This window comes from Polyodon spathula, chromosome 1, assembly GCF_017654505.1.
Source record: "Polyodon spathula isolate WHYD16114869_AA chromosome 1, ASM1765450v1, whole genome shotgun sequence".
In the NCBI taxonomy this organism is placed as follows: domain Eukaryota; kingdom Metazoa; phylum Chordata; class Actinopteri; order Acipenseriformes; family Polyodontidae; genus Polyodon; species Polyodon spathula.
Window position 1 is genome coordinate 54035430 of NC_054534.1, and position 27742 is coordinate 54063171.

Genomic DNA, 27742 nt, shown 5'->3' on the forward strand with positions numbered 1-27742 from the left:
ACTGAGCAAATGCAAACCCCCCAAAAAACATTTTACACTAGATATTTTTCAAGCTAAAAAAAAAACATGCATGGAAACCAATGTTACATGTTTGTGCCTGTAAAGAGACTGAGTGCGCAGAAGTAAAGGAGAAGAGAGGCAGTGAAGAAAGGCAAATCAGTTGGTTAAGACATTGCAAGTAGTAATGTAAATAGCATCAAAAAACATTAAAATGTACAGTTAAAAATTAACGGAGTCAGTATAACAAAATGATGGCTGATACCAACTAAAAGGAGGAAAATAAAACTGAATATCTGACAGCTGAAGTTACAGAAAATGAGTGGTATGTACTACAAATAAAATACCCACACAGCGTCTTGTTTAAAATAGCTAACTTATTCATAGTGCAAATGATTATAAACTGGAACATATGACAAGACACTTTAATTTCTCAGTATCTTCCATGACAGCAGGTATTTTGACAGATGTTTTCTTTGATTTTGGTGGTGCAGTGATATGTGGTTAGCACAGGTGCAGTGATTTCCCTTTGTTCCTTAGTAGTTCCTAAATCATAACATTGCTTGGAACACTGATGGACCAATCATCATGAAGCATTCTAACAGTCCGTTTCATAATAAATAATGCTGTAGAGCTCTTATAAACTAATGGAGAATAACTCCATGGGTCAAAACTCCTGAATCCCTTCCCTCCCGTTGAACACATCATTTGTTTAGAGAGACATACTTTCAAAGAGCTGTCACAAATAGTCTATGTCAGGAGCTTTGTAGATCCTTTAAAAATCAAAAGTCATATAACATTGTAAACCTGGCCATGTCAAAACCTATTGAGATGAGCTGAGGATTTTACACCAATTGTTGTTCGCCAGCATCCCCTTCTATGTCTTCATACTGTGCTGTCTGGAAGACATATCTGGTATGGGGACTTTTGTTTCTTGTATCTGCAATAAAAGACAGTTACATTGTGAGGCAGAAGAACATATACTTATATCTCAGTATGGGAAAACAAGTGCTACATCCGTTCAGATTTCCTCAGTCAAACATATCAAATACACTACAAAGGTACAATGCCTATTAAACATCGGCGACTATTTGAGACTCTGCGTTTATTATGTAAGATCACTAACATCTGCAAATACTTCAAGTGCAATCATGAAAAAACTGCCTGCACACAACCTTATAGAAACGAAATAAGTAAATTACAACATTCCATCAATGTCATTAAAGGTTGTGTACCTTGGTAAACAATGATATGCAAAACGTTGGAAAATGAACACACAGAAGAGTGAATCTGTATTGCAAAGCTCAATTGCATCTACCACTGTTAGTAGTAGTAGTAATAATAATAATAATAATAATAATAATAATAATAATAATAATAAAACAGTAAAATCCACTACAGACAGCCCTGTAAATATCAGAACACAAGTGTGTATTAAGGTAGCTTTGCAGCACAATAAAAAACAAACAAACATGGTTTTAAAATAAATAAAAGCAATAAGTAAAATCTTTATTAACACATATTATATTTATTGTTCATCCTCAAAGCATGTACATTGGTAAGCATGGACAATAAATGAAAAATTAACCAGAAACTAACCTTCATTGAAAAACAACAGCACAAAACACTGTTAATATGAAAAAATGCAACCCTGAGAAGAACCCAAAAATTCTTCAGACTGTTTTTAAGATTAACAATAAAAACAATACAAGTACTGGTTTTATCACAAACCAAAGCAAAACTGACAAATTTGTTTTTATAACGTGTTGTCACAAAGACGGCTGCAGTGGGTGATGTCAGACCAGAAACCAGAAACCAGAAAATAAACAAAAGAGGTGGAGTTTGGTGAAGTTGAGCGAATGGTCTCGCTCAGCATTTAATAATGAACAGACAGACAGAAAATAAAAGTTTGGAAGACAAACAAGACACAGAACACGGCACTCGTAGCCAAAACAAAAAAAGACAAGCAAAACGGACTATACAGACAAAACACGGTGAGCTTCTATTTTAATTTTTTCTTCTTATTATTATTATTACAATTACCTCCATCTCCAATCCCGTTCTCTACTCACCGAACATACAACCCCGAGTTGGTGAAAACACATGCTGCTTTTATGCAGCTATACTGAGACTTGATTGCTAATCAGTCATTCAATTGGAGTTGAGGTACAACTGCACGTGAATTAATAAAAGTGCAATTCCCTGTGCTCATATATTATTACTTTTTACTTGCAAGTGAAGTGCTGTGCAATCCACATGCCTAAATACAAATATACATTTTAAACACTCGTGTTACACAGACCCGTTTATATCCCGTGTACTGTACACCAACATTAACACACAACATGTAACACAAAATAAACACAGGGACGGGAACTTTGCCACATATACCCCCCCTTGTGCAAAGCACACATGGCCTCAATGGCCACCTCCCCCCTTAAAATCCCAAAAGTCTCTCTCAAAGTCCTGGGCCAAGAACAGGGACTTTAAGAGGTTGATGGGCGGCAATGTTGCCAGTAGCCAGGCTGCTACTGGCCATGTTGTCAGCAGACGTGCTGACAGCTCCCAGACTGACTCCTTCAGCCGGGACAAGTCCAGCAGCGGAAAAGCTGCTGGGGTTGGTGGTCTCCAGACCTCCCCCTAGATCTCCGGCAGTGAAACTGCTGCGGGGAAAGGTGGTCTCCTGACCTCTCCCCCCTTCATAGCCAGCAGCTCCCTCTGTGGGGACTCCAGCCTCCAGAACTCCTGCAGCAAAATTGCTGCGGGGAAAGGTGGTCTCCTGACCTCTCCTCCCTTTTTCATAGCCGGCAGCTCCCTCTGGTGGGGCTCCGGCCACACTGACCCCTGCAGCCAAGCAGAGCTGACTGTGACCCCTGGCGAAGCAGTTCCAGTGACCCCAGGCAATGCGGAGCGGTAGGCAACCCAGGGTGAAGTGGAGCCGCAGGCAACCCTGGGCGAAGTGAGGTAATCATCCTTGTGCGAAGCGAGGCAGGCATCCTTGGGCGAAGGGAGGCAGGGAGTCAGGACAAGCTTGGGTGGGGGTGTTGGCCCTCTTCTCGGCTACTGCGGCCGGGCGGTTCTTTCCCGTACTTCCCTTAGCAGCCTATGCAAGGGCTGCTGAGGAGGACCAGCATCTATTCCTAGTCCTTCTGGTGAAGGGAGAGGCAGCTCCTGCTCCTCTCCCCCTGATGGTGATGGAGGCAGAGGCAGCTCCAGCTCCTCTCCTTGTGATGGTGGGGGAAGTGATACCAACAGGCATTCATCCTCTGCTGGTAGAAGAATTGATACCAGCAGGTATTCATCCTCTGCTGGTGGAAAGGGACCCAGCAGGCATTCACCCTCTGCTGGTGGACGGGGACCCAGCAGACATTCCCCTCTGTTGGTGGACGGGGACCCAGCAGGCATTCACCCTCTGCTGGTGGAAGTGGCAGAGGCAGCTGCTCTGCTCCTGGAGGAGGAGGTGGCAGAGGCAGCTCCTGCTGCTCTGTTCCTGGCGGTTGAGGTGGCGGAGGCAGAGTCAGCTCTTGCTGCTCTGCTCCTGCTAGTGGAGGAGGCGGAGGCGTGTAGTCTCCTGGCAGCGGAGTTGGGAGCGGCGTTTAGTCTACCCTTATTACAGGGGACTGGTGCGGCTCTCCCTCACTTACAGGGGACTGGTGTGGCTCTCCCTCACTTGCAGGGGAAGGTGATGGAGGCAGAGGAAGCACCTGCTCCTCTCCTCCAGGTGGTGACGGTAGGGAAAGTGATACCAGCAGGCACTCACCCTCTGCTGGTGGAGATGGGGACAGCAGGCATTCTTCCTCTGCTGGTGGAGATGGGGTCAGCAGGCATTCTTCCTCTGCTGGCGGAGGTCGCAACAGCAGTCCCTCGGGTTTTGCTTTCCCACGGTCCTCCTGTCTGGGCGCTGGATGCACGGTCTCATCCCACACAGGCATTACTTCTGTCTCTGTATATTGCATGGCGCCGATGGCAAACGTGTGCCTATACGCCCCACAGCCGGGGCACAGCTCCACTGTGAGATTCTTTAAAAATACCTCCTAACTGTCATCCCCGACTTCCTCCTGCTGTTGCTGCAGCTGCAGATTTTTCCTGCCCCTCCTTCTCCTCACCTTCTTCTCCTCGACTGGTTCCTCCTCCTCCTCTTGGAAGGGGCAGACAGCCACCACGTGCCCGTACACCCCGCAGGCAAGGCAGCCATCTCTCCAGCCTTCCATTTTTGCCTTTTTTTTTTTTTTAAAACACTGCGGTTCCCTCTCTGGTCTGCATCTAGGAGGTGCTGGTAATCCCATGATGACACTACGTGTCACAAAGATGGCTGCAGTGGGTGACGTCAGACCAGAAACCAGGAACCAGGAAATAAACAACAGGTGGAGTTTGGTGAAGCTGAGCGGAATGGTCTTGCTCAGCATTTAATAATGAACAGACAGAGAGAAAATAAAAGGTTGTAAGACAAACAAACCAAGGACACAGCATTCACAGCCCAAACAAAAAGACAAAAAAAATGGATTATACAGACAAAACACGGTAAGCTTCTATTTTAACTTCTTCTTCTTATTATTATTACAATTACCTCCGTCTCCAATCCTGTTCTCCATTCATCGAACACACAACCCTGAGTGAGTGAAAACATTCTGCTTTTATGCAGCTGTACCGAGACTTGATTGCTAATTAATCATTCAATTGGAGTTGCGGTACAACTGCACGTGAATTAATAAAAGTGCAATTCCCTATGCTGATATATTATTACTTTTTACTTTCATGTGAAGTGCTGTGCAATCCTCGTGCCTAAATACAAATATAGATTTTAAACACTTGTGTTACACAGACCTGTTTATAGCCCATGTACCAATGACTATACACCAACATTAACACACAACATACAACACAAAATACACACAGGGGCGGGCACTTTGCCATAGTGTACATTAATAAATTTGAACGCTGGAAAAGGAGCAAAATATGAATATTCAAATAAAATAAATTCTGTTCATACAAAAAAGCTTCACAACTGCTTTTAAAATGAATAACATCACTGAGTTTTCCCAGCGACATTGAGTCTTCCCAGCGACAGCGACTGGAAGTGACAGCGTGGGAGAAGTACAGGTGTGGAAAAGTGTAGAGCAGAGTAGAAGCAGTAAGAAGAAAGTACATCTTTAATTGCTTTAATCAGAAAACACAGGACTTTGGGGAAACACTGCAGCTCAAAGTCAAACAGCCGCGTGTGTTTTTCTGATAACAAACAAGCTGAAACTCAGAGCAGCTGATTCAAAATTAGTGCCGTTCTGATACATGGGCGAGGGGAGGAGCCAACAGCACAGCAGAACAATGCAGCTATAAATGAGGCAGTCTTCCCAGCAACAGAGAAGCGACAGCATGGGAGAAGTACAGGCGTGGAAAAGTGCAGAGCAGTTTAGAAGCAGTTGGAAAGCAGGTTGATGGCTGCAGAAGAAAATAAACATCAACATGGTCTGCAAGCCAGTAATCTGTGACACTTGCATGATGTGGGAAATCCGAGAAAACCCAGAAGAGCTAAACCAAGTGTACGTAAAGTGCCGCGCAATCCAGGACTTGCATAATCTAGTAAGTATGCTAGAAATGAAGCTGCAAGAAATGAGAGAGCAACAGGAACTTGAGAAGCTGGCACACCCACAATCCATGGAAGTCTGCATCACCCCTAACAGACTGAAAGCCACCAGGGAGATAGAAGGTCAGAACAGCTGGGTTCAGCTAGGCAGAAGCAGGGAAAAAAAGAAACTTCGTCAAACACAACCACCAGAAATCAAAACAACCAACAAATTTGAGTCACTTCAAAATTTTGATGAGCAAAACCAACAACAAGAAAATGAAAGGAACAACATCCAGGACCCTATTGACAGTGGTGGCCAGACAGCAAATAGAAGGAAGGTCATGATTGTTGGGGACTCCATATTGAGAAACACAGCAAGTTCAATTCACAGTTTGGACCACCTTACCACAACAATACAAACAACATTGGAAGAGACAGACCAAAATCCCTGCAAAACAAATTCAGAGAGCTAGGAAGGAAATTAAAAGACAAGACCAAAACTGTGGTATTTTCTGGTATAGTACCGGCACCTTGCAAAGGATCATATGGACAGCTGGAAATAATTAATCTAAACGCATGGCTGAAGATGTGGTGCACACGGGAAGGCTTCACCTATCTTGATCATTGGACCACATTCTACAATGAGGACTATCTGCATAGACGGGACGTACTGCACTTAAATAAAAAGGGAACCAGTCTACTTGGAGAAAAGATCCTCAAGCAGGTTCAGAAGCATTTAAACTAGAAAGGAAGGGGGGAGAAATCAACAAAAAAACAGAAGGGAGATCGCATCAAAACAAGGACAACAACTCAGGTAAGACAACCATTAAATGTATTTATCTAAATGCTAGAACTACCAGAAACAAAATTTTAGATGTGATAGGTGTTACAGAAACTTAGTTGTCTGAGAGTGATGGGGACGAATATAATATTTGTGGGTATACACTGTATAGGAAAGACAGGCAGGACAGAAGAGGAGGAGGGGTAATGCTATACATAAGAAACAGTCTTGAAGACCAGGTGTTAAACCTGGACAAAGAAAACAAAGCTGAATCAATATGGGTCATAATAACAGACAAAAATTCAAAGGGCATAATAATAGGAGCATGCTATATACCACCAGATTCAGACGGTGAGCAAAATAATTTGTTTTACAATGACATTAGAAATGCGTGTAGCAAAGGAGAAGCCATACTAATGGGTGATTTCAACTTCACCCATATAAAATGGAAAAACCCAGTGGGTAGCAGGATGGACAAAATTGAAATGGTGGAAATGACAAATGACTGCTTCCTAACACAATTTGTCAAGGCACCGACTAGAGGGGAGGCATGCCTTGATTTAGTCTTTTCAAATAACGAAGACAGAATAACTAAAACAGAGGTCAGAGAACCACTAGCAAACTCAGACCACAACATGGTCTCATTTGAAGTGCTTTTTAAAACCCCAAAAGTAATGACTAAAGCTAAGGTTTACAATTTTAGAAAAGCAAACTATGAAGGTATGAAACAGAGACTAACAGAAGTAGATTGGAGTAAAATAGAGAAAACATCCATAGAAAAAGGATGGCTGTTCTTCAAAAATGTAGTACTACAGGCGCTAAACAATTACATCCCTACATCAGACAAATCTAAATGTAAAACTAAATTGCCAAAATGGTTTAATAGATAAAAAATATTCAGCAAAAAAAGGAACTGCAAACGCAAGTCAAAAAGGAAGTTAGAAAGGCAAAGAGAGAAATAGAAATGAACATTGCTAAGGGGGCTAAAACCAATTCTAAAATGTTTTTCCAATATTACAACAGCAAGAGAACATTCAAAGAAAAGGTTAAATGTCTAAGAGATACAAATGGCAAAATCGTAGATGAAGCAAAAAAAAAAATAGCAAATATTTTAAATGATTACTTTTCACAAGTTTTTACAAAGGAGGATACGGACAACATGCCTCACATGTCATCCAGTTCCTATCCAGTTTTAAATAACTTTAGCATAACTGAGGCAGAAGTGTTAAAGGACTAGGAACTCTTAAAATAAACAAATCCCCTGGGCCGGATGAGATCCTCCCAATAGTACTCAAAGAAATGAAAGAAGTTATTTACAAACCGCTAACCAAGATCATGCAGCAGTCTCTTGACACAGGGGTGGTACCGACAGACGGAAAAATTGAAAACATAATACCGATCCACAAATAGGGAAATAAAACTGAACCAGGCAACTACAGACCAGTAAGCCTGACTTCTATTATATGCAAACTTATGGAAACTATAATAAGATCCAAAATGGAAAAGTACCTATATGGTAACAGGGTCCTGGGAGACAGTCAACATGGTTTTAGGAAAGGGAGATCGTGTCTAACTAACTTGCTTGATTTTTTTGAGGATGCAACATCGATAATGGATAATTGCAAAGCATATGACATGGTTTATTTAGATTTCCAGAAAGCTTTTGACAAAGTCCCACACAAAAGATTAATTCTCAAACTGAACGCAGTTGGGATTCAAGGAATCACATGTACATGGATTAGGGAGTGGTTAACATGTAGAAAACAGAAAGTACTGATTAGAGGAGAAACCTCAGAATGGAGTGTGGTAACCAGTGGAGTACCACAGGGATCAATATTAGGTCCTCTGCTATTCCTAATCTACATTAATGATTTAGATTCTGGTATAGTAAACAAACTTGTTAAATTTGCAGATGACACAAAAATAGGAGGAGTGGCAAACACTGTTGCAGCAGCAAAGGTCATAGACAAGATTCAGAACTGGGCAGACACATGGCAAATGACATTTAATAGAGAAAAGTGTAAGGTACTGCACGCAGGAAATAAAAAATATGCATTATAAATATCATATGGGAGATACTGAAATTGGAGAAGGTATTTATGCAAAAGACCAAGGAGTTTTTGTTGACTCAGAAATGTCTTCATCTAGACAATGTGGGGAAGCTATAAAAAAGGCCAACAAGATGCTCGGCTACATTATGAAAAGTGTTGAATTTAAATCAAGGGAAGTAATGTTAAAACTGTACAATGCATTAGTAAGACCTCATCTTGAATATTGTGTTCAGTTCTGGTCACCTCGCTATAAAAAAGATATTGCTGCTCTAGAAAGAGTGCAAAGAAGAGCGACCAGAATTATTCTGGGTTTAAGGCATGTTATATGCAGACAGGCTAAAAGAATTGAATCTGTTCAGTCAAAGAAGACTACGCGGCGACCTAATTCAAGCATTTAAAATTCAAAAAGGTATTGACAATGTCGACCCAAGGGACTTTTTTGACCTGAAAAAAGAAACAAGGACCAGGGGTCAAAAATGGAGACTAAACAAAGGGGCATTCAGAACAGAAAATAGGAGGCACTTTTTTACACAGAGAATCGTGAGGGTCTGGAATCAACTCCCCAGTAATGTTGTTGAAGCTGACACCCTGGGATCCTTCAAGAAGCTGCTTGATGAGATTCTGGGATCAATAAGCTACTAACAACCAAATGAGCAAGATGGGCCAAATGGCCTCCTCTCGTTTGTAAACTTTCTTATGTTCTTATGTTCTAAAAAAAAAAAAATGTACGCATTAGGTGTACATTAAAATAAATTACATTCAATTTAATCCTGATTCTCAGGGTTTCTTCATTGCTGCTGAAAAACAAATTGGTAAGCTCGCAGTGCAGCTCGCTCCATATGTGTGTATTGGCTGGAACATTCAATATGAACTGCATTATATTATTATTCATAACCTGGCATCTATTTCCCTGCAGCCCCCAGTGAGTACTGGAGACTGGCGATTATTTGAAGTTTTACTGTGTGTGTGTGTGTGTGTGTGTGTGTGTGTGTATATATATATATATATATATATATATATATATATATATATATATATATATTATATTATATATATAAAACACCTATAGCATGGTACTGTAATCTGAAATGATGTTTTATTTAGTCTCTGATGACAAACCTGTTGATTGTATGTTGCACCTGGATTTTGACTGGGTAGTCCAATCTATTATTAAAAATACTTGCCCATAAACACATATATAATTTTAAAAACTAATGAAGATGGTACATTTATTAATATGTTGTATTTTCTCAGCTAATTTATCACTATCTTACCTTTTTCTAATACAACAGTAGAGAATACCCATTGTGCCACCAATCAGCAAAAAAATGCCAACTCCAATGGCGATACATCTTTCATGGACTTCTTCTGTGTGAGAATCCAAAAGCAGATGGTGGCATCTTTCTCCAGTGTAGTCTTTAAGACATCTGAAAAATAAGTTAATTTCAGCAGGAAAATCAATAGCAGTAGTGCAATCTTGAGAATCCGTAATGGCAAAAGGTTTAGGTGACAACTCATACATTCATTTGTTACAGGCCTACAAATGCAATTACAAACATACATTTCTATTTTAATGAACTACACATTGGAGGATATAAATGCTGTAAGTTTACCTGCAAGTTGGTGTATTGAGTTCTCTCTGGTAACTGCAAATGCCATTTATACAGAAGCTCTGGTCATCCTCAGTACACGGACTATGAATTTCTAAAGCACGAGCTATCTCTGAACTGTTATCTGTTGGAAAGGAAAGGGGATAAAAAAAACAAACCTAGTCATAGGTTACATTATCACTCACTGGACATTCTTCCGTGCCTTTAATGTTTTAAATACTAAATTGAGAGGAATGGTAATTCCTCGGCCAAGTTATCAGCAAGAGCTGCCAGAGACTCGTTATACAACAAGGATAGTTTCCGTGTTTTCAGAGTATTGGCGCAGCAAAAGTAAATTCACCAAAAGCACCTTTTAACTTTTAATTTGTAGTTCCCAACACTCTTTTGTGAAATGTAGAAAAAAAGTAAATACCTATGTGACAGAAAGACAATGATTATTGGTGGGAAATCTCCCTCCTGACCTGTGAGGGCACTAAGTAATGGGAACAGAGTACCCTGGACTGTTTGGCCTAACACTTCATTCCTAGGGTTAAAAGGTCAGTCATCTAGAAAGGGGGCGGAGCTTCGGTGCACTAACTGATCGACCCAGAAGGGAAATGATGTGGCAGCCGTGAATTGGAGGAACGGCTGCAATCGTTTACCAAGGGGTCATGTGTGACGGTATAAACAGGGGACGAAGCAACGTAATCTGTTCCTTCATTTTGGTTAGGGAACAAATCTGTGATTTGTGTGGAAAAAGTATCACGAGTGTTTGTTTTTTTGTCTCTATTTGTTTCTTGTTATTAGTAGATGGCTAACATGTTCCGGAGCTGTCACCAAGGACCAGCACAAACCTGGAACAGAACTGCAATTGTATCACAAAACCTGTATTTGCACCATGAGCACTAATTCACTCACTAACGGACATGTGTATGTGTTTTATGTTTTGTGTGGGTGTACAAAGAACAGGACTATTATTTCGGGACAAATCCAGGGATTATTAGCTTCATTTATTGTTTACTGTTTGTTTTGCCATCAGGCACTGGCTTTACAAACCCATTAAAGAACATTGCACCTGGATTATAATTCTCTGTCTGTTTCTTGATCACCTGTACACTGTTAACCACTTTGCCACAACCTGTCATACAGTAAGAGAAATAAGTCACCAAAGTAAGGTAAGAATTTGAAACCCCACTGCCTTTTAAAATACTAGTTTAAAAACACGTACACAACAGAATGGAGACCAAAAGCGCAGGCAGGGAGATCCGCCTTTAAATTTGGCAGCTCTTTTTTTCTGTCTTCTTACCTCCTGCCGAATCAGGGTCCAATTCCTTTACTACTGCTGGCTACACATTCAGCCTCTACTCCGAACAAAACCGGGTTCACTTCACAATGGACAAATCAATCTCTCGAATGGATGAAATCAGGAATACTTATACCAGGTGCTCAGCTTCTCCAAATCAATCAATTTACACTTATGCGAACAGGGGAGCATTAACCGGTTAGTGTAATCAGTGCAAATCTACAAAAAGTAATGTGCCAAAATAAACATGCTTTAAACAAGGTGATAAAATCAAAAAGACATCATTAAATAAAAAGTGAATATACTACAATAATTAATCAAACGTGCCTATTTTAATGCAATGTGAGCAATCCCATTACATTCACCCCAGCTGAAAGTCTCACATTAAAAAAAGGAAAACCTGCAACTCCCTACCTTTCACCAATCTCCTATTTGTACCTCCCATAAGCTGAGCACCCCACCTTCCAATTTATTACAACAGAAGTGCCCAATTTCACCCTCACTCAACCCATAAATACAAACAATCAAACCCACACATACCATTAAAACAGTCTGCCAGAGGAGCCCAATAAAACAACAATACAACTAAAACACAGGAGCGGTCCTTGGGTGCCTCTAGCTCTCGCAGCCTATGTCTGGGTCTCTCCCAGTTTCCCCAGTGCTCTCGTCTCGGCACCTGCCTGTTCCTGGAACCACTCCTGCAATAATACACTCCTCTGACAAGACAAAATTAAACGTAAAGTAAAAGAAAGACATTGCCACGACCGTGCTTTCTGTCCTCATAAATCAGCAGCCCACATTGCAGAACGCTCACAGCAATGGGGGCAGAGTTCTTCCCCCCCACTTCACAACACAACCACTGCACAACGCAAGAGATGCAAACTACGTATCTTCCTTCTGTAGATAGCCCTTTTTTATTCCTTCGCAGCCTTGTGTGCATTACACTTAAGCAAAAAACAAACAAAAAAAAGTCCACAAATAACATTTACAAAAAGCGGTTAATGTTGTTGTTTACTATTCAAATGAGAACAAAGTTTTAATCAGCCTATCAGTGCGTCTTTACTGCTTTTCTGTGACCTGTATTGTGCAGTAGTGGGTGGGACAAAAGTTGGTGCTGAATTGTTTTCATTTAGATTGCTAAAATCTAGTTTTCAGCATTGGAGTTGGAGGTAAAGTAGAAAAGGACGACAGAAAAAACAAAGTATATTTCAGCTAATGATCATTTCAAGATATTTCCTAAAGAAACTGTACATGCAGACTGAGGTCATTGTTTTCTATACGGAACAAAAATATAAATGCAACATGTAAAGTGTTGGTCCCATGTTTCATGAGCTGAAATAAAAGATCCCAGAAATTTTTCATATGCACAAAAAGCTTATTTCTCTCAAATTTTGTGCACAAATTTGTTTACATCCCTGTTAGTGAGCATTTCTCCTTTGCCAAGATAATCCATCCACCTGACAGATGTGGCATATCAAGAAGCTGATTAAACAGCATGATCATTACACAGGTGCACCTTGTGCTGGGGACAATAAAATCCACTCTAAAATGTGCAGTTTTGTCACACAACACAATGCCACAGATGTCTCAAGTTTTGAGGGAGCGTGCTATTGGCATGCTGACTGCAGGAATGTCCACCAGAGCTGTTGCCAGAGAATTGAATGTTCATTTCTCTACCATAAGCCGCATCCAACGTCGTTTTAGAGAATTTGGCAGTATGTCCAACCGGCCTCACAACCACAGACCACGTGTAACCACACCAGCCCACGACCTCCCTTTTCGGCTTCTTCACCTGCGGGATAGTCTGAGACCAGCCACTCGGACAGCTGATAAAACTGTGGGTTTGCACAACCAAAGAATTTCTGCACAAACTGTCAGAAACCGACTCAGGGAAGCTCATCTCTCATGCTCGTAGTCCTCACCAGGGTCTTGACCTGACTGCAGTTCGGCGTTGTAACCGACTTCAGTGGGCAAATGCTCACCTTCGATGGCCACTGGCACACTGGAGAAGTGTGCTTTTCACGGATGAATCCCGGTTTCAACTGTACTGGGCAGATGGCAGACAGCGAGTATGGCGTTGTGTGGGCGAGCAGTTTGCTGATGTCAACGTTGTGAACAGAGTGCCCCATGGTGGCGGTGGGGTTATGGTATGGGCAGGCAAAAGCTACGGACAAGAACACAATTATATTTTACCGATAACAATTTGAATGCACAGAGATATCATTGTCGTGCCATTCATTCGACGCCTTCACCTCATGTTTCAGCATGATAATGCACGCCCCCATGTCGCAAAGATCTGTACACAATTCCTGGAAGCTGAAAATGCCCCAGTTCTTCCATGGCCTGCATACTCACCAGGCATGTCACCCATTGAGCATGTTTGGGATGCTCTGGATCAACGCGTACAACAGCGTGTTCCAGTTCCTGCCAATATCCAGCAACTTCGCACAGCCATTGAAGAGGAGTGGGACAACATTCCACAGGCCACAATCAACAGCCTGATCAACTCTATGTGAAGGAGTTGTGTTGATCTGCATGAGGCAAATGGTGGTCACACCAGAAACTGACTGGTTTTCTGATCCACGCCCCTACCATTTTTTTAAGGTATCTGTGACCAACAGATGCATATCTGTATTCCCAGTCATGTGAAATCCATAGATTAGTGCCTTATGAATTTATTTCAATTGACTGATTTCCTAAGATGAACTGTAACTCAGTAACATCTTTGAAATTGTTGCATGCTGCATTTATATTTTTGCTCATTATATATCTTAATGTGTCAGGAGAAAATACGAATGATTGCTATTTAGCTTCAGAATCACAACAAAAGGCTACTAGAGGCTGCTGAGCAGAACGTAAAATAAACAGCTTTCAGAAACCAAACTGGAAAGTCAGCCCAGACAACAAGTATTCCTGTCTGCAAGTTAAATCAGTATTAAAATGATCTAGCACAGCCACCTCGCCTCAACCTGCTGCTCACTTTTTCGCAGTTGGAATTTTAGACCCGAATACCCAGGTTTTCTTTGTTTTGACTCAGTAAAATATTACTATTACTAGTAAAATAAATTATCGGATGGGAAAGTAACACGACAGTGAACGTGCTGCATACATTGCCTTTATTAAAGTATGGCAGATGCCCTGCGGTAACTGAGTTTTGGGGCTGTTTCTATATCTGTATAACTTTTTAACTTGGCAAAGCTTTGCCTTACACTTCCAATCAATTCAGTGGATGTAGACAATGTATGGTCAACTGCAGGGGGATGCTGCATGCTTGCCTTTAACAAATGACAGTATTCTGTTTTAGTAAGGAAGCAAGTATCACTATTTTTTAGGCTTTATAGTGTTCTGAAATACTGTCTATTTAGGTTTATTTAATGTATAAACAGCGAAATCCTAATTTTATTCCGCAACCTACCTGTGAAAAATACGTAAATTATATTTTATATATATATATATATATATATATATATATATATATATATATATATATATATATATATATATATGTGCTCAAATTTGTTTGTACCCTTACAGCTCATTGAAATAATGCTTCATTCCTCCTGAAAAGTGATGAAATTAAAAGCTATTTTATCATGTATACTTGCATGCCTTTGGTATGTCATAGAATAAAGCAAAGAAGCTGTGAAAAGAGATGAATTATTGCTTATTCTACAAAGATATTCTAAAATGGCCTGGACACATTTGTTGGTACCCCTTACAAAAGATAATAAATAATTGGATTATAGTGATGTTTCAAACTAATTAGTTTCTTTAATTAGTATCACACATGTCTCCAATCTTGTAATCAGTCATTCAGCCTATTTAAATGGAGGAAAGTAGTCACTGTGCTGTTTGGTATCATTGTGTGCACCACACTGCACATGGACCAGAGAAAGCAAAGGAGAGAGTTGTCTGAGGAGATCAGAAAGAAAATAATAGACAAGCATGGTGAAGGTAAAGGCTACAAGACCCTCTCCAAGCAGCTTGATGTTCCTGTGACAACAGTTGCAAATACTATTAAGAAGTTTAAGGTCCATGGAACTGTAGCCAACCTCCCTGGGCTCGGCCGCAAGAGGAAAATCGACCCCAGACTGAACAGAAGGATAGTGCGAATGGTAGAAAAAGAACCCAGAATAACTGCCAAAGAGATAGAAGCTGAACTCCAAGGTGAAGGTATGTCAGTTTCTGATCGCACCATCCGTCGTTTTTTAAGAGAAAGTGGGCTCCATGGAAGAAGACCCAAGAGGACTCCACTTTTGAAAGAAAAATATAAAAAAAGCCAGACTGGAATTTGCTAAAATGCATATTGATAAGCCACAATCCTTCTGGGAGAATGTCCTTTGGACATATGAGTCAAAACTGGAGCTGTTTGGCAAGTCACATCAGCTCTATGTTCACAGATGAAAAAATGAAGCTTTCAGAGAAAACAACACCATACCTACAGTGAAACATGGAGGAGGCTCGGTTATGTTTTGGGGCTGCCTTGCTGTGCCTGGCACAGGATGCCTTGAATCTGTGCAGGGCACAGTGAAATCTCAAGACTATCAAGGCATTCTGGAGCGAAACGTATTGCTCAGTGTCAGAAATCTCTGTCTCAGTCGTAGGTCATGGGTCCTCCAACAGGATAATGACCCAAAACACACAGCTAAAAGCACCCAAGAATGGATAAGAACAAAACATTGGACTATTCTCAAATGGCCTTCTATGAGTCCTGATCTGAATCCTATCAAACATCTATGGAAAGAGCTGAAACTTGCAGTCTGGAGAAGGCACCCATCAAACCTGAGACAGCTGGAGCAGTTTGCTCAGGAAGATTGGGCCAAACTACCTGTTAACAGGTGCAGAAGTCTCATTGACATCTACAGAAAACGTTTGATTGCAATGATTGCCTCTAAAGGTTGTGCAACAAAATATTAGGTTAACGGTCCCATCATTTTTGTCCATGCCATTTTCATTTGTTTTATTATTTACAATATTATGTTGAATAAAAAATCAAAAGCAAAGTCTGATTTCTATTAAATATGGAATAAACAATGGTGGATGCCAACTTATCAAGTTATTTCAGAGAAAATTGTGCATTCTTCATTTTTTGTGGCGGGGTACCAACAAATTTGAGCACATCTGTATATATATATATACACATACACACACTTGTAGTCAAAAGTTTACATACCCGAATGCAAATTTAGAATTTCTAGAAATTTCTCGAAAACAAATAATTATAGGAAAAAATTTTTGTAGCAAAAGTTTTGCTTTTGTGGATGAGGAAAAAAATAGTTAAGAAATAGATATCTACAATGATTTATTTCAGCAATTTTTTTGCAAAACTGAAAAAATGCTAATTCAAAAGTATTCATACCCTTTGATGTTATGATAGTATTGTCTACAAGGTATTAAAAAGTATTCATTCTCTGAAAAGGAAAATTAAATTAAGAACATAAGAACATAAGAAAGTTTACAAACAAGTTTCTCGTAGTTTATTGATCCCAGAATCTCATCAAGCAGCTTCTTGAAGGATCCCAGGGTGTCAGCTTCAGCATAACTGGAGAGTTGGTTCCAGACACTCACAATTCTCTGTGTAAAAAGTGCCTCCTATTTTCTGTTCTGAATGCCCCTTTATCTAATCTCCATCTGTGATCCCTGGTCCTTGTTTCTTTTTCAGGTCGAAAAAGTCCCTTGGGTCAACATTGTTAATACCTTTTAGAATTGTGAATGCTTGAATGAGATCACCATGTAGACGTCTTTGTTCAAGACTGAATAGATTCTATTCTTTAAGCCTCTCTGCCTATGACATAGCTGTTAAACCTGGAATAATTCTGGTTGCTTTGCACTCTTTCTAGAGCAGCAATATCATTTTTGTAGCAAGGTGACTAGAACTGAAAACAATATTCTAAATAAGGTCTTACTATTGCATTGTAAAGTTTTAACATTACTTCCCTTTATTTAAATTCAACACTTTTCATTATATATCCGAGCAACTTGTTGGTCTTTAGCTAGTTGAGGCACATTTAGCAATAATAATCTCTTTTAAAAGACTGGAATATTTTTCAATGAACTTTTGGTATGATTCTTTAGTGATTTTTGACCATTCTTCAATGCACAATTGTTCCAGTTCATTCAATTCCGAGGACTTCTCTTGCGCAGAGCCTTCTCAACTCATACCAAAGATTCTCAATCAGATTTAGACTGGGACTTTGACTAGGCCATTCCAGAACCTTGATTTTATTCATCTTTAACAATTCTAAAGTATATTTTGATGTGTGCTTTGCATTGTTGTTGTTTTGGAACATTCAGTTGCACTTTAAACCAAGTTTTATAGCAGAGGATTTCAGATGATTGGCCAATATATTTTGGTATGCCATGGAATCAATTTTACCATGCATTAGAACTAAATTTCCTGTGCCATTAGAGGAAAAACAGCCCCATATAAGGATATTACCACCTTTGTCCAAACGTATCGACTACCAGCGTGACCAAATATCTTGATTTTCAAATGTCATTTTGCAAACTATAAGTGATTGTCCTTGTGACTTTTTCCTAAGAGTGGCTTTTCCTTTGGCCTGTGACCATTGAGACCTTCACCATGCAATACTCAATCTATGGTTGAAATGGAAACCCCAGTCCTGCTTGCAGCAAATTCACTTGGAATATCTTTGCAAGTCAATCTTGGACTGTTATAAACCTTCCTCACAATTATTCTACCTTGTTCTTGGTGAAAGAGCCTTCATTTTTCCAACTGAGTGAGCACTGTGACAGAACCATGAGTCTTGTACATCTTGATAATAGAAACAATAGTTGAAATTGGGATACCTGCTCTGACTTTGTTGAGGTCTCTCCTTTTAATATAAATCTTCTACGTGTTCACTTGACCCAATTCCAGCTACTCTGCTTAAAGCCAGTTTCCCAGCTCCCTGTCCATTTGTATTCTCAATGATTCACTTCAATCTGAAGTTGTTCCAAATTCTTTTAAAATTGCTGCTGTTACACCCTTGTTAAAAAAAAAAAAAAAAAAAAAAAAAAAAAAAAAAAATTGGATCCAGATGTGCCTAATAATTACAGGCCAATCTCTATTTTATCTTTCTTGTTAAAAATCCTTGAGCGAGTGGTGACATGCGTCCATTGATCTCTATGGCGTCTCTGTGTCACCACGGGCATAGAAATTAAATGTGAACTTAAAGAATGTAATACATTCGATTGTGAGATTCAAACTTGCTCATTTTTATGTTTTTGTTGGAAATGTACAGAATTTCACATTGAGGAAATCGGTGAGTAACTGTTTGTAACTGAAAGCTAATCAGGTGATGGGAATTGTGATCTCAGTAGTTCCTGATGTGCATACTTGAACTCAGAGGGTCTCCACAATAGATTTCAATGAGGCTTACAGAAATCACCCCCATTTCTCTTCAAAATCAAATGTATTGCAGAGCGACACAAACGGGAATTCGCACAGTTGGTGGAGGTGGGGAAGGGGGGGTGTATTACCTGGCATACTGTGTGAATCCCTGTTTGTGCTGCTCTGCAATCTATTTTATTTTGAAGAGACGTACACAACATTTTAAATTCTGCCCAATTTGTGGCGGCATAATAACGCAATAAATGTGATTTCACCTGTAGAATATGATCATATTCAATATACCTTTTGGGTGGCACGAAGGGACCCAGGGGATCGAGACAGCATCATTTTCAAAATGTCCACAGGAACTGTCAACGCATTAACAAAGGTAAGGCGTCTCCTAATAAACAGATATAACAGTAGTACACAAAGACTGAAGAAATGGTCTTAGCGTCTGTGTTTTGTTGTTTTCCTGGTCATATTGCAATGTGTAAATAGCTTTACACAAAGACTGAAGCAGCTTTCTATTTTCTCCGACTCACTCCTTGGTAGTTTGTCATTTTCCATTTCGCAATTTGTTTAAATCACTTCACACAGAGACCGACGCAGCTTTCTGTTTTTCCGCAATGCCCTCTTTGTTGGTATGTCATTTTCCACTTCGCAATGTGTTTAAATCGCTTCATACAAAGACCGTTAAAGATATTTTTGTCTTTGGTTTCGATCTTTTCTTAGTCTGTATTTTACATTTCGCAAACACCAAAAAGCATTTCATTTCGATCATGTTCAAATGTTTATTTTTTTCAGTCAATGTCAGAAATCGCTGAGAGAGAGAGAGAGAGAGAGAGAGAGAATTCAGTGAGTTACAGAAAAATAATTCCATCTCGGGTTTATGTTATGTCATAAACTACGAGACCATTAGGTTGAGTATAGTTTATAAACTGTCACAGAAAACCGAGATGGAATTATTTTCCTTTACCTCTCTGAAGCCAATCTATTATGTTTTAAAATACATGGAAATTAGCATCTAGGGTGTTAAGGTTCAGTTTGCAAGTGCATTTAATAAATAATAATACTGTAAATTAAGTATTAAAAAATCTTAAATATAATGTTCTTTTTGATAATTCAGGAAGAGTGAATTAAACTGTCTATATAATAAACTGCAAAAAAAAAAAAAAAAAAAAATCCTTATTTTTAAGGAAAAGGTGTCTCTCTTAGTCACTGTCAGAGTGGAAGATTATTTGTCTCGCTCGCTTGTTTGGTGCTCCCTTTGTTTTCTTATAATACATGGAAAAAACATAAGGTTCAAATTGCAAGTTAATTTAATAAATAATAATAGTAACGTAAACTAAGTAGATTAAATAATCTTAAATATAGTTTTCTTTTTGATAATTCAGTAACAGTGAATTAAAGTGGATAGATAATAAACTGAAAACAATATTTTAATTATTTTAATTGAAATAATTTCCTGTTCCTCTCCAGTTTCTGAGATACGAATGTACCAGCTTTACATCTTTTTTTTAACATATTCTCATTTTGTTGATCATTAATGAATATTTCTCAACTGTGGGTGTTGTCCAGTGATTGAAAACGATAAATTTGTGTTTGAATTGAAATAGGTCTGGAGGAACTGAATGGGTCAAAGTTCAAGTATATTTTTCTCTAGAGGGATTATGGCATTTTGACGTCACTACTGTGCTATTATCCTGAATGGCTCAGGATGCAAATATAGCCTTCATATATATATATATATATATATATATATATATATATATATATATATATATATATATATATATATATATATACACACACACACACACACACACACACACACACACACACAATGCTGTGAAAAAGTATTTGCCCCCTGTCTGATTTTCTGCATTTTTGCATATTTTTGACACTGAATGTTATCAAATTTTACCAAAATCGAATATTAGATAAAAGGGACCCTGAGTGAACAAATAACACAAAATTTTGATACTTATTTCCTTTATTTGTTAAAGAAATTTATGCAACACCCAATGCCCCTGTGTGAAAAAGTAATCGCCACCTTAGACTCAATAACTAGTTACACCACCTTTAGCAACAATAACTGCAACCAAACGCTTCCTGTAGTTATTGATCAGTCTGTCACTGTGCCGTGGAAGAATTTGGGCCCACTCCTTCATGCAGAACTGCTTTGTGTGACATTTGTGGGTTTTCAAGCATAAACTGCTTGTTTCAGGTCCTGCCACAACATCTCAATGGTGTTTAAGTCTGGACTTTGACTAGGCCATTCCAAAACTTTAAATTTCTTGTTCTTCAACCACTCTGATGTAGACTGTGTGCTTCAGATCATTGTCTTGCTGCATGACCCAGCTACACTTCAGCTTCAGCTCACGGACGGATGGCCTGACATTCTCCTGTAGAATTCTCTGATACAGAGCAGAATTCATGGTTCTTCAATGATGGCAAGTTGTCCAGGTCCTGATGAAGCAAAGCAACCCCAAATCATGACACTACCACCACCATGCTTGATCGTTGGTATGAGGTTTTTACTGTGGAATGGCAAATTTGAGACGAGCATTCATGTTCTTTTTAGTGAGCAGTGGTTTCCGCCTTGCTACTCTGCCATGAATCCCATTTTTGCCCAGTGTCTTTCTGATGGTGGAGTCATGAACACTGACCTTAGCCAAGGTGAGAGAGGCCTGCAGATCCCTGGATGTTGTTCTAGGGTTCTTTGTGACTTCCTGGACGATTTTACATCTTGGTCTTAGAAGGATTTTGAAAGGACGGCCGCTCCTGGGAAGATTGACTACTGTCCCAAACTTTCTCCATTTGGACAATATGGCTCTGTCTGTGGTTTGGTGGAGTCCCAGAGCCTTAGAAATGGCTTTATAACCACAGGTAGTCATCAATAACTTTTTTTTCCAGAGTTCTTCAGGAATTTCTGTTAATCGTGGCATGATGTGCCTCTAGAACCTGTTGAGGACAACTTCACACTGATGGTAAGGGCCAAAGTTAGTCAGATTTATTTTGGGTAGGGCTGGCCCAAATCAGGCCTGATTGTTAACCAAAGTATTCAAACAGCTGACCCTAATTATCCCTTTAATTGGGTTGAGTTAACTAGGGGGGCAATAACTTTTTCACACCTGAAGATTGCATGATTGGTTACCTTGCACACCAAACAAATGAAAGAAGCAGCAAACTTTGGTGTCTTTTTTTCTCTAAGACTCCCTCTACATACTACTATAAACCACAAAAAGATCTGACCAAATTCAATGTGAAAAATGTCAGACAGGGGGCAAATAGTTTTTCATGACACTGTATATATACAGATTAATTACATGATTATTTAACTATGTCTTATTACCAGACCTGGGATAAATATAGTTATAAATATGGTTTGTGAAAAGTAACTATTATTTGAACATATTTAAATATGGTTTGTGGAAAGCAATTATTATTTTCAAATACAGGCATTCCTCGCACTTACAACACAATTGGTTCCTGAAAGTCGCGTTGTAAGTCGAAGCGTCATAAGTCGAACCACATTTTCCCATAGGAACAATGCTGTAAATTGGGGTTACGTTCCTGACTCTTCAGCCAGATAATATAGTTTTACAAAAATTAGCCGTTATATTGAACTCATGCAAATATTTATTTAAGTCTTTACACGCATATTTAAAAGTACAGACTCGGGGCTTTCCAATGATGTATTCAATGTGTGTATGTGGTCCTCCTAGCAGACAATATGATCATCTGAAGTTAAGCCCCTCATCATGTGACAGAATTCACAGCTTAGGTTTCGTTTTGAGTCAATTGCTCTTATCAGACATTGTTAACAGCAAATAAATAAAATAAAAAAAAAAAAAAAAAAAAAACAGTTACATGCATAAAAAAACAAAAAAAAATCCGCTAGACTAAGTCAGGGCGAGCATGGCAGATACTGCGGTTCAAACACCGAGCTGCGCACATGACGTATCGATGTCGTAAAGTCGAAACAGGGTAATAATGCAAAAGAGTCGTAAGCACTGTGCATCGTAAGTTGAAGTATCGTAAGTCGATGATCGTCTGTATTTAAATATGAGTAAAATAGTTGAAATACATTGAAATACTTTAAACTCTTCATAAATATATAACTGTAACATACATCAGACTCAATTACCTTTTGGAAACTTCTCTATTTCAATTAGGTTTAATTTGATCAATCAATTGAAATGTTTTAATCTTTTATTTCAGTGGGTAAATATTTGAAAACAATGAAATGTCTTTTAACACTGGTTTAATGGCCTGTTTTGAAGTTATTGAATCAAAAATGTTAATGTTAGAAATCCTCCTCAGCCACCATGTGGTAATTGCAAGACTTGGTACATAATTATACATTTAGGGTAATAATTAGGTTTTAGTTTTTGATTATTTATTAATAGGGGTCTACTTAAATCGTGGTAGATTTACGTACTCTTCACGGGTAGGTTAGTATGGAATAAAATTAGGATTTCATGGACCTGTTTAAACATTAAATAAACCTTAGACAATATTTCACAGCACTATAAAAGCCTAACAATAGTGGTATGAGTGCTGTCATTTGTTAAAGGCAAGCATGCAACATCCCCCAGCAGTTGCTGCTGACATTCTGTCTGGTGTGGACTTGCCCATACATTGAGACTACATGTGCTGCATCCACTGAATTGGTTGGAAGATAAGCAAAGCTTTGCCAAGTTACACAGATGTGTAAATCGATTAGAAACAGTCCCAAAACTCGGTTACCCAAGGGCATCTGGCATACTTAATGAAGGCAATATATGCAGCACTTTTGTTGTCATGTTATTTGTCTCATCCAATAATTAATTTTTTTTGTACCAAGTCAAAACAAAGAAAACGTGCCTGTTCGGGTATAAAATTCTAACTGCGTTTAAAAAGTAAGCAGCGGGTTGTCTGAAGCTAGGTGGCTGTGATAGATCATACCTATAGTATTGATTTCACTTGGCTACTACTTTTGACTGCGCTGACTTGCCAGTTTTTTGTTTTTTTTTTTTTTTTTTTTTTTTTTTTTTTCTGAAAGCTGTTTATTTTACATTCTATTCAGAAGCCTCTGTAGTAGCCTTTCTTTCAACGTGTGATTCTGAAGATAAATAGTGATCGATTGTATTTTCTCCAAAGACGCATTACAAGATGTGCAAAACAGTTACCTGCATCGCATGTACAGTTTCTTTGGGAAATATCTTGACGCGATCATCAGCTGAAATATACTTTGCTTTTTTTTTTGGTATTTTACCTCCAGTGCTGAAAACAAGATTTTAGCAACCTAAATCAAAACAATGCAGCACTGACTTTGTCCCATCCCCTACTGTAGGTCACATAAAAGCCAGTACAGACGCACTGACACGCTGATTAAAAACATTGTTGTCATTTGAACACTAAACAAGAACATTAATCACTTTGGAGTGTTTTTTTTTTTTTTTTTTTTTTGTAAATGTTATTTATCTAAACAAGTTTAATTTATTTGTTTATTTATTGCCTAAGTGCAATGCACACAGGAAGGTGAAAGAATAAAAAAGTCTGTCTACAGAAGGAAGATATGTAGTTTGCATCACTTGTGCAGTAGATCATTTAAACAAGGTTTCTTTTTTTTTTTCTCTCCGTACTTGTCTGGTATGCATTGGCCCCTTAGACCAGACGTTTCCGGGAATTCTCCATTTATTTCGCCGATTGCTGTGGGGGTAAAGGGGTAAAGACCCCTTTCTCTATATTTGGAACCATTTGATATATATATATATATATATATATATATATATATATATATATATATAATATATATCAACTGTTCCAAAATAGTTCAAGAATGCTTGATTCCATGTTGATTCAGTGCTTGATTCCATGGTACTTGAGGATTTCTAAAGTTTTTGTTTTGCAGCTTTTATGTCAGTAATAATCCAGACCATACACTTCAGTAAGTTGAACACATGTTCACCCTTTTCCAACCGTTCAATCATTTTTAGTTTTTCAGTTAGAGTAAGTACGTTTGTCAGCCATTTTTAATTTGTAAATAAGGCAATTCAGATCAAAGGGGTTCGAAGTATAATGAGTTATAAAGATGGTTGTGTTAATCAAGACACAATTGGCTCGTGGCACTAAAATGAAAAATAAATACATTAATAAATAAACACAATCCAGGAAGTTGAACAATATTAATTTAACAACACAATCGGAATTATTAAACAAATAATCCATAAGATTGTTTATTTTATTTCTGAATGGCGCTAAAACAATGTAATAAACTACTTGCTGTTAACTTGCTGAACACACTGCAACAAAAAAAAAAAAAAAAAAACAAAAACAAAAAAAAAACAATTGAATTCAGCAGCAAAGCCGGGACGAGTTAACAGTTTTATTGTTTCTGACCAGGACAAGAAAGTAAAAGCTGAGAACTGGGTCAATCAGTTTTCCTGGAAAGTCTGGTAAACCTATATGGGATTCTATGAATTCTAACCCTAAAACAGACAAATTTCATGAATTGGGTAATAGAAATCACATACATTCTTTATGTTCCCAAAATTAATGAATCTGTATTTAAATCCAGTCTTGTCTTTTTTCCCCTTTGTTTATTACCCTCATATGGCCACCATAAAGCTAATATGCATTGAAAACAGAAAATGATGATTTCTACTTGCTGTAACGTACCTGTTGTGTCATTATACTCTTCAAATCCCTTGAGTGTGTCAGGGTTTTCAGGAGAGTACTCAGTCACCGTTGTTGAGGATGAGCATCCAACTATTATTGTCAATGCCATGACTGCTAAAAGACAAAAGAAGCTTTGAATCACAGCATATTCCACCTGCATTAGTATTATTACTGTGTACAATAATCACTGGTTAATTGTGGCAACTACAATAAGGAAATACCACAATTGTGTCCCTACACTGCTTACAGTACCTCCTGTATGGTTTACTGACATGCATGGTTAGAAACCTACTGATTGAAAACAAAGAAAGAGCATACTTGGCTTTCAAATACACTATTGCTGCAGAAGTATTTTCTTAAGCTCACAACATACCACCTTTATATTGAACACATTTAAAGATTGTATCCAGTACCTTCAATTGTTGCACTTTAATAAACTAATGTAAACAAATCAGGCCCACTGACCATAACATTTTTAATGTCATACTATATCTATCTTCAAGGGACTCTGGTCTAGATTTCCTTAACTTTTCCTTCAGGGCTCCAACTAGAAATAAATCACCCAAGCTGTTTTAGAGGGCTTTTCTTTTTTCTTTTTGATTTTTCAAAAGTGAAGTTAACCTACCCCTCTAAACCCTAAAACATGTGTAATTAATTTGTTGGTCTGGTAAATGTAACTTAGCATTTAAATATTTCACAGCTCCCAACAGCTTTTAACGCAGGGGCTGTGTTTTTTCTCACAATGGTGTGAACAAACAACACATTGTTCCAAACAGAACTGAACCTATCTCTATTTTTTTTTTTTTTTTTTGTCCAAAATATAAAATTAGTAAAATAAATAAATAAATAAATAAATAAATAAGTAGTATTTTTCAAGCAATGCATGTTGGTCTGACTTAATCAGGAACTTCAGGCTCAGACTTTTTTTTGTTTTCAAATGTTTGTTCAGTCAGGTACAAAAGGGAGTGTGCACAAACTGAAGCTATTAAGAATACAAGCCATTATGTGTACAGACAGGGATTGGATGTCACCTGCAAGAAGGAACGACTGTAATTCTAAGAATGATTGATTATTGTGTTTTCATTTATTTCAAGCCAAGTCAAGCAGCGACAACTAATTAACTTTGTCACAAAGCCCTCTAGTGATTTCTAAAACAAGTTATTTATTATAACTAAAGAAACCTATTAATTTTTAAAACCCTTAACCTATTTCTAGTTTTGTAACTTGGAGGATTGTACTGTATATATTTTTTGTGAAAAGATGTGAACATACAGTTCCATTTTTAAAGCAACCTCTGAAATGACAAAATCAGAATTAAGCAACGCCTTGTTGAAATGCTTTGTACTATAACAAAGTGGGGAAAATTGTCAAAACCTTTTCAAGCCACTATTTTTAATTGTGTCTTTCAGACTTTATGTTTAAAAAATGCAATAACATTGGAAGAAATAGAGCTCTATATATTAACAACCTTTAACAACAATGTTCTGAATAAAATGAAATATACTGTACATATGTTTAACTGTGTATGCCAATACAAATATCATGTCCTCAATCATTTTTGATTAGCCCCTTCATATTACCATATAACAATAATAACAATAATAAAATAAAATAAAACATAAATTAAAAACTAAGACAATAACTTACCACCCAGTAACAAAAATCTTTCCCCATAAGTGATCATGATGTTTCTTTTACTTTGTTTAAAACAGGAGATGAATTAAACCAGCTTTTTCTTTTCCCACCATCTGAGGTGGAATCCTTTGAATTGGAAGTATGACTTGCTGAAATTATATAGCTTTGAAGCAGATTCCGTCACAACATGTCATCTGATGAAAAGAAACCAATGAATCTGTGTTTCATCTTATCTGGCAACAACCTTACAGGTTATTGTTGTTTTCATTCAGCCAATAGCAAGTTCCTAACACAGGTAACACTGCATGTCACACTCACATTCCCTGTTGCCTTCAGCCATAAGCATGTAGGAGCAAAGTTTTGTGGTGACATAAGGTATTCGTCTAAAGCAAATAAAAATGTGCTTTATTGAACTCAATCCAGTTTAACAGAGATCAGAATGGTCAATACAGTTATTCAACTGTAAAAAAAATAAAAAATAAAGCATTCACACTATTGTTCCAAGAGTAAATGGTATACAGTTTTCATTTTGTGTCAGCATATGCATTATGTACACCATTGTGTTATATTGTGTCCTGCTGGTACAGCACCACAGATTGAAAGTCTTTAAATTTCAACTATTGATGAAGAATAAACATTTAAGGGAGTTTCCTTCATTAGCATGGAAGTATTAGCCTAACATTATGAAGACAGGGGGCAGTGCTCTGTGTTGGACTCATTATTATTAAGAGACGACCCACACAGGTAACATCACGCATTCGTACAGGTGGATGATAATTTTGAAACTATAGTCAGACTTTAACCTTTGAGCTGCTAAACAAAAA

The 27742-nt window shown here is 38.2% G+C and overlaps 1 protein-coding gene across 2 annotated transcripts; it reads right to left on the reverse strand.

The window, feature by feature from the left end:
* Positions 1-27101, reverse strand: LOC121319712 (epigen-like). 2 transcript variants are annotated; one of them, XM_041257427.1, is made up of 5 exons: positions 26931-27101; positions 25284-25394; positions 10006-10126; positions 9667-9819; positions 1-937 (listed from the first exon to the last, which is right to left on the reverse strand). In XM_041257427.1, the coding sequence occupies exons 1-5, from the start codon at positions 26965-26967 to the stop codon at positions 883-885; spliced, it is 477 nt and encodes a 158-aa protein (XP_041113361.1). In that variant the 5' UTR covers positions 26968-27101; the 3' UTR covers positions 1-882. The 2 variants fall into 2 exon arrangements, with proteins under 2 accessions (XP_041113361.1, XP_041113352.1); XM_041257418.1 differs by having other exon boundaries at positions 25284-25397; positions 26931-27100.
* Between the last annotated feature and the right edge of the window lie 641 nt (positions 27102-27742).